Source organism: Neofelis nebulosa, chromosome 4, assembly GCF_028018385.1.
Source record: "Neofelis nebulosa isolate mNeoNeb1 chromosome 4, mNeoNeb1.pri, whole genome shotgun sequence".
NCBI lineage: Eukaryota > Metazoa > Chordata > Mammalia > Carnivora > Felidae > Neofelis > Neofelis nebulosa.
The window spans coordinates 161,025,987-161,038,587 of record NC_080785.1 but is presented as its reverse complement, the minus strand read 5'-3'; the positions used below and the strand labels follow the sequence as shown (position 1 = coordinate 161,038,587).

Here is a 12,601-nt window from a genome sequence, read left to right as displayed (position 1 = left end):
AAGGAAGGGGGTGTTATGCCAGGCACTGTTGGGTCTGCTTAGAAGGGAGGGCCATGAAGCTTGTCTTGAGGTCTGTACAAGTCAAGGAGCTTCTTGGGCCTCGTGGCACACACTTGGGGAGCATACCTCTTGCCCTTGTCAGCCCCTCTTCTGGACCCCTTTCCGTTTCTGACACCCGGATATTCCAAGTTATGAAATTGCTCACAATATAGTCTGTCATTTACATGTTAGTGTGAATCACTTATTAATTCTCGGACCTGAGGCCTCTGAAGTGACATTTCTGGCAGCTATCCTTCCTGCCTGTTTCCCCAAGAAGCAGCCACATCACAGTGCTTTCGAGCTGGCGACTTTATTCAGTGGGGGAAGAGGGGAAAATGAGCTAGAGTTGGGCTATTTCTCTAATAACCTGGAGAAGGGCTAGTCTCTGGGACTCCAGAAGGAGGGACAGGACTCTGGAAACTAGAAAGCGGAGAGGGAGAGGGGTGGCGCTCTGGGTGTCTTGGGCCGGGTTGGGGGAAGGGACGCATCTTCCATCCAAGGCCCAGCGCCCCCTAGGGGCCGCTGCCGCTTCCACTACCACTCCCGCTGCCCGCAGCATCCAGGATCCAGGTGCGGGAGCGGCGGGACCGCGGGAAACTGATTTCCCGGGCCCTCCGTTCGTGTCTGCGACCCGGCAGTACCGAGATGGAAATGTTGAGGCAGTGATCCGCGCCAGGAGCTGCTACCGGCAGCACGTAGCCCAGGACTGAGCGGCAAAGGTCTGCCCCATCGGCAAAGGTCTGGGAAAAGGGGTGGGGTTAGGGCCCGAGTGGGCGGAGTCCAGGCAATTCAGGGGCGTGGCCTTGGAAACCTAGAGTCCCCCGAGTTTCTTTGCAAGTAGGGGCCAGGGCAGAGGCGCGGCCTAGGTGCGGGCAGTTACCCGCTTTGGGTCCTCCCGGGAGTGTGGGAGCAGGGCCATGGCAGGAGCGGAGTACAGGGGAGCGCGAGTTATCCTTCCTGGGCCCCAGGGCTGGGGTGGGGGAGGGTCAAATTAAGATTGGGGCTTTAGAGAAGGTAATTCGGGCTTCTGAGTCTTCCAGGGGGAACTGTGGATGGGCCTAGAGCAGAGACGGTCCCTTGGGGAGGCCAAATCCAGACTCAATGGGCCCTAGGGAGCATACGGACGTATCCCACTATGGAGATTGTGCTGCGGAAGGGGGAAGAGTGGGAACAGGAGCCTTGGGAGTGCCAGTCCGGACTCCGGGCCCTAGGCGGGTTAAGACAGGACACAGTAAGGGGAGGTCCCAGTCTCTTACCCGCACTCTGTGTCTCAAGCTCACCTGCTCATAGGTAGCGCAGCCAGGCTCACAGCCCCGCTTTTCTGGGAATGGAAGCCAAGTTGGGCCGCAGGTAATATCACTTTCGCAGGTGGCAAACCTACGGATGGTGTGTGGAGAGAAGGTGGGCAGTCGCGTTCTGTTGGGATCCTGCCCTCCAAGGCTTCACTCAGTGTATGTCCCGCCCCCAGACCCAGGCCCCGCCTCTTAGGACCACGCCCCAACAGACGCTGTCCTCCAGATTTCACCCTACCCTATATTCTCCACACATACCCGGGGCTCTGTCACAATTGACCTCATCCCTGCAGACTTCATACCATCTATTTCAGGCCAGCCTCTTACGTTCCCCAATCTTTTCAGCTCTCTTTTCTAGCAAGAGGTCCCGCCCCTTAAAAAACCCCAGGTCCGTGGAAGGCCACGCCTCCGTCCTGCCAATCTTAAAAGCCGGGTCCTCTACAGGCCCCGTCCCTTTTTACCTGGCCTCTAAACTCGTTTTTAGACCTTGGCCTTATTGGAGGCAGGCCACACCCCTTCAAACACAAGCTGCAGATCCCTCCTTTGGTCCCGCCCAAACCATAGGGCACGCCCCTCATGCCCCACCTCCCCTACCAGACATCGCAGAGCTCAGAACAGAGCGGCTGCGCCTGGCGTATCCCCAATAACAGCAGGCGGAAGCGACTCTGGAGGGCAGCTTGGAGATGTCCCAGGAAGGATTCGCACCTGAACATCGGGAAGGACAGGCTCGTTTGGGTCAGGATGTGGCAGGGCCAACTGAAGCAAAACACACAACGAAACGCTGGCGGGTACTGTACTCACCCAGGGCTCGGCTCCCCACAGCGTTCTGGGACCGCCCCAGGGTCCGATGCCTCTGGCGTGTCCATCTCTGAGGGACAACAGGACCATGGAGAAGGGTACTCCTGTGAGGTGGGGTCTTAGATCCTCAGGTAGGATTGGGGAACTAAGGCCTGGGGGCCCCTTGAACAGGGGAGACCCCAGTTATGTCAGGACCCCTCAAACATAAAACTTAAATAAAGACACTTCTCTTGGGATCCAAACGCAATTTCTAGTAATAATAAAAATGATGGCTTATCATAATCAGCTTATCGTTCATTATGTCCCTGATAGTGGTACACGTTTTCATATGCTTACATACACACCTTCACAACACTATGACGTAGGTCTATTATTTCTCTCCCTTTTTCATGGTCTACATGAAGCCCAGAGAGATTAAGTGACTTGCTCAGAGTCACACAATTATGAGGTGGGAGAGCTGGGATTTGAACCCAGGCAGTCTGATTCCAGAATCAGTGCACTTTAACTTCTATTCTTCGGCACTAGCCCCGACTCCCCACCTCCCCCAGCCCGTGCTTCATCCTAAGCCCCTCTCAGAAGGAAAGTCTGGTATTGCTGTGGTGATGTGGGATTTCCTGGGCGTTGGAAGTTAGGGAGGGTCTGGAGTGCTCACCCGCAAGGTGCAGCTGGACTGTGCCGAAATCGGTCGCCAGCCTATGGTGTCTCCGGGACAGAGCTGGGAGTGGGCGGCTCCCTCCACAGAACCCCAGCAGGATCCACACCAGGGTCAGTCTTAGGGCCCAGGGCAGGCCCCTGGGTCGAGTGTGGCCCCTGCAGGCCATGTCCACCTGAGATAAGAGTAAGCTGGGGTATAGGGTAAGGTTTGGTTGTCCCTTTCTGGAAGCTTAGGGTGGCACTCTCCTGATGCCTACTCAGGAGACAGTGCAAGGCAGGACAGAGAATGAGCAGTTGATGAGGCAATGACCAAGGACCTCCAAATCCCAGGGGGCTACCAAGTCATGCCTCTGACCCAGGAGCCCCTTCTCTCCCACCAGACTCATGTCCCCTCCATCCCTTTAGGCCCAATGCGTCCCACCCTCTGGTTTGACCACAGTTCTCCTCCCCCTCACACCCAGCAGGATCTCCCACCCTGTCAACCCTCAGGTGACTCCCGCTGTCTTCAGAACTAAAGGGACACCCCAGCTCTTTCAATCTCCCTCCTCTGTCCAGTGGTTCCTCCTGCTCTTTTGCCCAGTCTCCTCCCTCCCTCTTGATCCCTGCTGGCCCCTTTCATGGTCACCTTCTCTCGGCCCACAATCGGCTTAGGGGCTTCCACTATGGCTGGCCCTTTGGAGCCAAGCTTGGCTGTGGCAGGACTCGAGTTTTGCTGCTGGAATCCAAAAGCCCCAGGGTAGGGGAAGCTGAGGGTCTGTAGGGACAAGACAATTCCCTCCCCTCCCCTGCCCTCTTGGGCTACCCCTCACCTGTTAAGTGAACTGAGGTCTAGGGCGCTGCTGAGACACCTCAGGGTCAAGTGCAAGGAAGAGTGACAGCCAGAGAGGGTGTGGTCTGACGCAGAGGAGGAGTTTCCCATGGCCCCACCCCCTGCCCCAGCTGACCAAAGGCCGGTGGCCCTGGGACTGCTGTGTATATATCCTTGCACTGAGCATTATGTTGAGATTGTGGCTTAAACTCAATCTGTGTGTATATGTGTTGGATGAGAGTGTGTTTGTATGGCTGTGTGTGTGTAAAGTATGTGTGTTTGTTGGGTGAGGGTATGGTATGTGTGACTCTTGGTTGAGTGGTTGTGTGTGTGTGTGTGTGTGTGTGTGTGCGCAAAATCTGGCTAAGGAGGCCTGTATGTATCTCAAGCCAAGTGTGTCCAATTGAGTCAGATATAATAAATGTGAAGGACGGGGAAGCAGGATTAGGATGGCTGTCCTGTGACAATGTTGTGGATAAGTCAGTGGATAAAGGTTTTTGGCCATGAATGTTGACCATTAGTGAACACAAAGGGGTGTTTATATGTGTGCAGAGAGTATGTGTCTGCATCTGAAACGTATGTGTGTGTTTCTCTGCAGTTTCTGTGAATGCAAGTTTCTTACAAACATTCCCTCAATTCACCCATCCATTCAACAAATGTTTGTTGAGCAGCTGTTGTGTGCCAGGTTCTGGGGATGAAGTAGTGACCAAGAAATGAATATCTCAGCCTCCCAGAGCTGCCATTATAGTGGGAGAGTCGGTGAGAGGAACAGTCCTGCAGTGGGTATGTGAGTATGTGTGTGTGTTCATGTGTTGTGTCGGAAGGATACTGTGTCTGTGTGCTGGAGGAGAGTTTGTGTGTAGCTGAGCTGAGATTGGTTTTGGTATGATGTGTGTGTGTGCTTGTGTTTGTTGAGTGTTTGTACATGTTGTCTGTATGTCTGTATTCGCTGCGTGTGTGTATATCTGTGTTTTCTAACACTACTGTGTTTGCATACGTGTGTCTTTGCAGAGTGTGAGTTGGTGTGTATATGTGTTTGTGTGTGTCTGTATTTGCTGATTTTGTGTTTGCATTCTGTGTTAGTGTGTTGGTAAAGGATTCAGTGTGTCTGTGTTTGCTAAGTGCATATTTGCAATGTGTATGTGTTTGTGTGTGAGTCTGTGTTTGCGGATAATATGTTTGTATGTGTGTGTATTTTTGACAAGTACATATTTGCAGAGTGTGTAACTATGTGTATGTGAGTCTGTTTCCTGAGCATGTGTTGGTATGTTCGTGTTCGTGTATGTATGTGTAGCATGTGTGTGTGCCTGTGCTTGTAGTGTGCACATGTGTTTTTGTGAGCAATGACCACTACCACAAATCTCCCTGTCTTATCAGGCTAATGCAGAGTTTTTGTCTGTCTCTTTCACTATGGGACGCTCAGATCTCAAAACACTACTGTGCACATAGTGCGTGCTCAGTACGTGTTGAGTAAATGAGCCATTTAGGAGGTGCTGTCTCCTGGCCCCTAATGGGAACCCACTAATGTCCTATAGGCTTCAGAAATCAAGATATAGTGGATCTCACCTTCCTCTTGTCCATTTTTGGGTAAGCCAAGGTGCTCGTGTGTCAGATATGTCCAGGCTTTGGGCTATGCCTTTCGCCAATCCTTTCTCTCCCCTGACCTCAGCCCCCAACGCTGCCCTCGGAATTCAGCACCGTGGACAGGAGCGCATGAGATCAGCACCACGGAGAGCTCCCACGAAGCCAGCTTTAGAAGGGGTGACAAAAGCGGAGTCTGGGCCTTTGACAGAGAAGTTTTGAGAAACGGACTCAGCGACATGGCAAACAAGCATGCCGACAAACAGAAAAACGTTGAAATAACTCGGGCAAAGGCACAGAGATGAGGAAACAAGCGTCTGGGGAACACCTGGACCTAGACCTTGCCTTGCCTTCCCCCTCATTGGCCGGCAGGGGTCGCTTCCTTCAGTGACCGCGCCCTCCAGGGCCTTCCTGGCCAATTATGGGCCAGGACCCTTGGGAAGCCCCTTTCCCACCCTCCCCCCCCCCCCCCAAAGCCTAGACTTGGAGTGGGGAGGTCACCGACGCTTTCCGCACCAACTCTGGGAAGCATAGTCGGCTTGGTCTCAGCTGTAGGAACACTGCGGGTGTGTGTGTGTGTGTGTGTGTGTGTGTGTGTGTGTGTGTGTGTGTGTGAAAATCGCTTCAGCTGCCCCCCTCCCCAACTACCAGCTAATCGCCCCTATAAATATAGCGCAGCCTGGCCTGGCTACTTAATCCTGACGGTGAGGGAGGGGGTCGTTAGAGGGGCTGCAGGACTCCCTGAAGAGGCTCTGGTTGGGAAGGGGGGCTTATAGGCATGCAAAATGTTTTTCTTTGGGAGCATCTCCCGCGAGGATGGGTGTCCTCAATGTAAATGTCACTCTGTAAGAATGTACCTTCTCGGGATGTGGAGGTCTCGTGGGTGGGGGCAATTTCCCACAAAGAATATGGCTTTTAGGAGGTCTTTCGTTGGGGGTGTCTTCACTAGGCTCCCCACGTTCACCCGTGGGGATTTTTCTCTGCGGAAATGTCTCTTCTTGGGGGCAGCAGGGGGCTTCTGAGAGGCAGCGTCACCTCTCAGAGACCATCTGTCTTAGGAATGATTTTCAGGGTGAGGGGAGAGTTCCTGATTGGAGAGGGCGTCCCCGTGGAGACTATCAATCCATGGGAATGTGTCTCCCTGAGGGGGTCGCTGCGAGGAGGGGGGAGGGTTCCGCATAAGGAATATATCTTAGTGAGAATGTCTGTCTCCCTTGGGTGTTTCTTGGGTTGAAAGTCTCTCCATGGGCATGTTTCTCTCCTGGAGTGTCTCTTCTCATAGGTGTCTCTTCGTAGCTTGGCTCCCTTGGGGGCATATGGAAGCTTCTCCCTAGCTTACCCTCTCCCTCCCCCCCCCCCCCCCCCCCCCCGCCCCACCTAGCGCGGGCAGCCTTGGCCGAGGCCGGGCTCGGGCGCCCAGACGCAGTGACGGCGCCGGGTCCGCCCCACTTTGCTCCGCCCCCGCCACCCCCCCCCCACCCGCCGCCGCCGCCGCCGCCGCCGCCGCGGTCCCCGCGGCTTCTCACTCCCTCCCTCTTCCCTCCTCCCGCCGCCGCCGCTACCGCCACCTCCCTCCTCCCTCCCCGGGGCCGAAGCCGCCGCCGCCATGGACGATTCGGGCCTGATTCGCCGCCGGAGGCTGCAGGTACGCGGCAGCCCCGGTCCCGGGTGGCGGTGAAGGGGTCGGAGCCCCGAGGCGGGGCCCGGCAGGGGGCGGGAGAACTTGCGCCTGGGCCGGCCAGGGCGCCCCCTCCCACGGCCTCGGGACGCTACCAGAGGGGAACTCGGTAGCCGCGCGTCCCGCCGCGCTGGCGACCCCGCCCCTCAGGCGCCGCCCGGGGCTCCAGGGAGCTGACGGAGGGGGTGCAGCCTAGCGCTCCCCCTCGAGGATAGCCTGAGGGGCACCTGGCCCGCCAGAGGGGGAGGGGGCTGGGACCGAAGTCATCGCCCTGGCTCAACGCCAATCTGGGGGTGAGGGGGCGCAAAGCAAAGTTAGTGCCCCAGGGCTCGCTCCCCTCGGGGCAACCGGCGCCGCAGAGGCAGTAAACATGTTTATACTGCAGCCTCGCCCCTCAGCACCCCAGGAACCCCTTTCTGAGGCATGGGGAACCCCTGCGACCTCCATGCATCTGCCCAGCCACCAGGATTCTTCCTACTGCCCTAATTGGACAGACACCCTAGACAGCCTTCCTCCTCACTCTTCATTCCTCCTCCCTTCACTACCCCCCCCCCCCCCGCGAGATCCTCAAGTCCAGCCCAGCTTGTGGGTGGGCGGGAGCGATTTTTAGCTCCTTGCAGCCTTAGAAGATACTGGTCTCCAGGCTGCGCAGGCGCGGGAGTGAGTCCACTGCACAGAGTGGGACACTGAGGATTGTGGAGTGTGGGGAAATCCAGGCGTCAGGAACTCCCACCTTCAAGATGGGTGGGGATTCTGAAGCTGAGAAGAGTTCTTTTCTACTATCTTCTTACTGCGTTTCTAAGGGTTAATACGAGGGTTCGATGTTGTCCCTAAACTGACCCCAGCGAGGAAACTGATCAAAGCTTCATCTCAAGGCCTGCCTGGGGTCTGGTCCTTCTGATCCTCCTTGGAGCCCAGACCCACGCTACATAATCTGGAGGAGTTTAGATAAAGCCTAGGTGGCTCCAGACTCAGGCTACTTCCTAGCCTGGAGCTTGGACAAAAAAGGGGAGGATTCAAACCCTCATCCAGGGTCTACTTCTGGACTCCTCTAACCTACCATCCCTGAGGTTGGAGACCAAGATAAGCTGATCCGTCACTGCAGCAGGAAAAATCGGAGTTAGATGATAGGAGGGACTTCCCAGGTGTCTGGAGGATGCTGGAGACAGAACTGGGTTGGAAAGCTAATTTGCTTTCGAACAGAGCCCAAATGGCTCCATCTAAGAGCCTTGGGCTCTTGAGAACTTCCCTGGATTCCCACCCGTTTTAGTGCTGGGGTGGGAAAAGGGGTTGTGGGAAAAGGGAGGAAGGGGCGGCAAAGCCAGAGCAGGTGCTGAAGCAGCCAGACTGGGTCCGCGCCGTCGGGTCCCCAGGAAAAGGGCGGTAAGGGGCGGAGCCTACAAGACGGTGTGTTCCCGCCCTCCGGGCCAGCGCCGACTCCCATTGGCTCATTGCCACGCGGGCCTTCCAACGCTCAAGACCCCGCCCCCAGCCTGGGATCCTCCCACTCACCCACCGTTCCTTCCTGAGGCAACCCCTAGTCTGTGCTATCCCGCCGGAGTCCTGTCCCTACCTCTTCCTTTCTGGCGGGATTAACCACTTCGCTGCCTTGGATACACCCCCACCCACTGATGCAACCCCCTAGGAGCTGTCCCACAACTGCGGAGCTCCCGAGGGCCTCCAATTGTGTGCAGCTGGGATCGTATATACGAACAGCATCCTGAGTTCTAAAGCCCATCCCCAGCGCCGTCCATCAACTACTGGGAGAAGCAGAATCTGCTTGGCAGAGCGTCTCTGCAGCTAGTGATGGAGGTGGCGTCTGTTTACTCTGACGCAAGGATCCAAATCCCCTACCTCTCCAGTTTGCCCTTTACTTCTATTCTAGAATATTTAGGAGCGCTAGCAAATGGTGCTAGGTTCGAGGACTACTTGGGAGGTGTTTCAAGGTCCCCAGGGGCTCACCCTCGAAGGCCGAGTGTACCCGGATCTGGAATCCTGGCCTCCGTGGCCGAAAAATCCAGGTCTAGATTTCGCTTGGGCCATTGCGGTCGTCCCACCCAGCCGGCTGGTCCCAGCTGCTCCTCATTCAAACTGATCCTGCAAAAACAGAGGGAAAACCTGGAATGGATTTCTGGTCACCCGTGGCTCAGGGGAGCATGGCTGGAGATCTGGACAGTGTTCTCTTTGACCCCAACCATATGTCTGTCCTCTGTCCATGGGAGTGGGAGGTACCTTTGGCCCATCCTCTGTCAAGCAGCATGTCCATTCATAATAACTCCTGCTCCTATGACCTAATATTTATTGAGTGCTTACTATGTGCTAGGCCTCATGCTAAGGTGCCAGGCACCTGAATCATCTCACAGAGTCATCTGTTGGCAGGTCTGCTGGACCTTCTTTGGAAGGTCATTTGCCAAGGTTATAAGGTCATTGGAGTGTTGGAAGGTCATTTACCAAGGTTATAAGAGGCAAATCTGAGCTTTGAACCTAGGGCTTTCTGCTTTCAGAGATCCTAGAAAGGATCTAGAACATAACTCATTTTCCCCTGGTTAGAGTCCATACCAAAAGGCTTTTGAAACTCACCAGAATCTTCCATCTGCAGCCCTACCCAGCCTCCTTTATTCACTTTGGCCTGTGGACACTGAACTGGCTGGAAGGTGGCACTCCTTCTGCCCGATGGTTTGCTGGGAAGAGGGCACAGACTTCCATAACTTTTAATCCCTATAGTGGCTTCCCGAGTGCTTGACAAACAGAACACAACCTTCTTCTGGTCTGGACACATAAAGTTAATAGTTAGCAATTGTTATCATTACCATTATCAAAAAAGACCACTTGGCCATTGTCTGGTTCCCATTGCAAATTTCAGTTTTGAGCGACCCTAACTATCCCACCCCCAACACTGAATCTGTCTGGGAGTGGGGTAGAACCCTTGGGGTGTGGAGTCATTCATTCATTCAACTTTCATGCTTGAACATACCAAGTTCATTCCTGTCTCTGGGCCTTGGCCGTTCCTTCTACCTGGAATGCTCTCTCCATAGATTCTTCCATGGCTGGTTCTTCTTTTTTCAATAACTATCTTAAAAGTCACTTCCCCAGAGCAGCCCTCTCTGACTATTGTGTCCTCCTCCTAGCCATTTTGCATCATATCACCTTAATATTATTCATGACACTTATTACTGTTTAAAATTATCGTGTTTACTTCTGTGTTAATTTGTTTATTGTCTGCTTCCCTTCTTTATATGCTAGTCCCAAAAGGGCAGGAGGTTTTTCCTCATTTGCTGCTGTGTCCCCAGTGCCTAGCACAGGGCCTGGCATACAGCAGGTGCTCAAGAAATATTTTCCACATAGGCTCCCGTTTGATTTGCACACACACACACATGGAGGTGCCAACTCAGGAGTCCTATATTGGGCTCTGCTGGTGTCTGGGGTCGGGAGAGAAATCACTCTGGTACCCTCTCCCCCGAAGAGCCCCGCCCTCCGTGCATAACGTAGGTGTGGGTGAGGATGCTGATGAGTAGCTTGTCCCACCCAACTTTTGCTGCTCCCGGGGGTGACAGGGCTTGCAGACAGCAGCTGCTGGTCCACTCTGACCTCTATCCTTTTGCCCCCTTGCCTTCTAGAAGGATTTGCCTCTGCCCCGGAAAAGCAGCAGGTGAGCCTTGGGGAGAGATGCGCAGGGCCGGCCGCCCCTTTTCGAGTCCGGGTGGGGGCGCCAGGCGCGCGCGCGCGGGCGGGGCCTGGAGCGCTGGTGAGCAGCAGCGCCCCCTCCTGGCGGGCGGCAGCGGCACGGCCCTCCCTTCCCCCGCCCTCCCCTGCCCGCTGCGGCTCCAGCCTCCGCCCCGCGCGCTCGCTCCCCGCGCCGCCGCCGCCACTGCCGCACCTGCCACCATGTCGCCGCCGCCGGGTCATGTCTGACTCCCTCTGGACAGCGCTTTCCAATTTCTCGATGCCCTCCTTCCCTGGCGGCAGTATGTTCCGTCGCACCAAGAGGTAGAACCCCATCCCTCAGACCCTGACCCGGCCCTCCCCACTAAAGCCGCCCCTCCGGCCGCTGCCGCAGGGAGGGGCCCGGGATGCTGCACCCCGTCCAGCTGCGCCAGAGGTGCCCGTGCGGCGCCTTCTGCAGGGGATGGGGCTGAATTGGGGGACAGTGTGGGCCGAGACTGGGGGCACTGTGCGCCGGCGAGGACCGCTGCAGGGGGGAGGAGGCTGCGCCGGTTGTTGGGGGGGGGTGGGGTGTTGCGGCGCCTTTGTCTGCTGGCGCTGCGGGCTCCGGCAACCCAGTGGGGGTAGGGGAAGAAGGGGAGGGTGGGGGACTTGGCACCCTCGGAACAATAGCCGCAGCCTGGCCTCCCCCCGCCCCCATGCCGCGTGTTCTTGGCCTCGCTAATGTGCTCAGTCACTGTGGCAGGGGGTGAGGGGAATGGAGGGGCTGGGGGGCTCCCTCTTCACAATCTGGGATCCTGAGGGGCAGAAGGAAAGTGGGGGGGGGGCTTTATCATAGCACAAACTACCCCCCACCAAGAACACAGCCTCAGCCGGAAAATAGTGACACAGAGCGTCACGTAGGACATGATGTCACACACATGCACACATTACAGCCCTAGTGGCCCAGATACACCCTGGAGCCATCACGCATACAGTGGCCGTGGGTCAGAGTCATGCCCACCCAGACTCAGGGGGGCACCCCCAGCGTCACACACAGATGAACAGCCCAACAGGTACAGTGTTGTGTACATCTAGGAAGATGTCACATGCATGACGATACACACACACGATTATGGCATCCAGGACGCACACAGACACATGTATGGCAATGACATCTATGTACCCAAGAATGTCACAGCACATGATATCACCTAAGCTTATCACATGCGGTGTTACACAGATGCCAGAATAAATGACACAGGGAATCTCGCCGAGACGGAGAGATACACAGTATCATACCGCATCATAGGGAAGACTCACCTAGGGAATGTCACACATGGTGGCAGGCTCACAGGGTATGAAACTCACACACAGTAGATGGCACCCGTGGACATACACGGGGAATGTCACACACATATACAAGGGCAGCGTATCACACAGACTTAGAATGCCTCACAAAGACATAGACACATGTAGCAAAAATCATGCACGCACGCGCTCTAACACACAATGGCACATCTAGTCATGGGCAAGTGGCATGGCACACTGTTTCACACAGACACAAAAGGTACAGGTCCTATCACATAAGGTAAACCCAACCCAGTGCTGAACTCACACACTGGGCGCCACACGTGGAAACACACAGAGGATGTCACGCACAGCCCCAAAGACAATATACGCTCCTATCATTCCATGACTGACGCCGTGCCTCCCATGGTCACACATGATCCACACAGGTAATTTGCACACACGTGCCACACGCACATCCCTTCCCATACGCAGCCCTGCCTAGGCCTCCATCACCTCCTCCTCTGAGCAATCCTCTGGGGCCACCTCCAAGCACACACAGATGGGAGACAGGCGGGGATCTGAGATGGGAAGGTGGCTGGCTGGTTGGGTTCACAAACTCACTGGGCTGCGGCCCGGCCCGGTCCCCTTGCCTCGCCTTCCCCGCAGCTGCCGCACCAGTAACCGGAAAAGCCTCATCCTGACCAGCACTTCGCCCACGCTGCCGCGACCCCACTCCCCACTGCCTGGACACCTGGGTGAGACAGGTGGTGGGTGCGGACCAGCCTAGAGGAGGCGTGGCTACGGGGTAGGGGCGTG

At 55.9% G+C, this 12,601-nt stretch overlaps 2 protein-coding genes across 10 annotated transcripts in view; one reads left to right on the top strand and one right to left on the bottom strand.

Moving 5' to 3' along the window:
- Positions 1 to 330: 330 nt before the first annotated feature.
- Positions 331 to 12,601, bottom strand: part of RTBDN (retbindin) — a 12,592-nt gene continuing 321 nt past the window's right edge. The window contains exons 2-8 of one of the 5 annotated variants that reach the window (XM_058727863.1): positions 8,813 to 8,947; positions 5,158 to 5,374; positions 2,782 to 2,956; positions 2,133 to 2,199; positions 1,926 to 2,036; positions 1,320 to 1,416; positions 331 to 779 (exon numbers count right to left, since the gene is read on the bottom strand). In XM_058727863.1, the coding sequence (XP_058583846.1) occupies positions 552 to 779; positions 1,320 to 1,416; positions 1,926 to 2,036; positions 2,133 to 2,199; positions 2,782 to 2,956; positions 5,158 to 5,172 (693 nt within the window). In that variant the 5' untranslated portion in view covers positions 5,173 to 5,374; positions 8,813 to 8,947 and the 3' untranslated portion in view covers positions 331 to 551. Of the gene's footprint in view, positions 780 to 1,319; positions 1,417 to 1,925; positions 2,037 to 2,132; positions 2,200 to 2,781; positions 2,973 to 3,257; positions 3,563 to 3,592; positions 3,699 to 5,157; positions 5,375 to 8,812; positions 8,948 to 12,601 lie in introns of those variants that run through there. The other 4 variants (XM_058727866.1, XM_058727862.1, XM_058727864.1 and 1 more) reach the window with 4 other exon arrangements.
- The window catches only part of MAST1 (microtubule associated serine/threonine kinase 1), a 27,784-nt gene continuing 21,855 nt past the window's right edge, over positions 6,673 to 12,601 (top strand). Inside the window, exons 1-3 of one of the 5 annotated variants that reach the window (XM_058727859.1) lie at positions 6,673 to 6,817; positions 10,471 to 10,499; positions 12,452 to 12,540. In XM_058727859.1, the coding sequence (XP_058583842.1) occupies positions 6,779 to 6,817; positions 10,471 to 10,499; positions 12,452 to 12,540 (157 nt within the window). In that variant the 5' untranslated portion in view covers positions 6,673 to 6,778. Of the gene's footprint in view, positions 6,818 to 8,641; positions 8,663 to 10,467; positions 10,500 to 10,659; positions 10,838 to 12,451; positions 12,541 to 12,601 lie in introns of those variants that run through there. The other 4 variants (XM_058727858.1, XM_058727860.1, XM_058727857.1 and 1 more) reach the window with 4 other exon arrangements.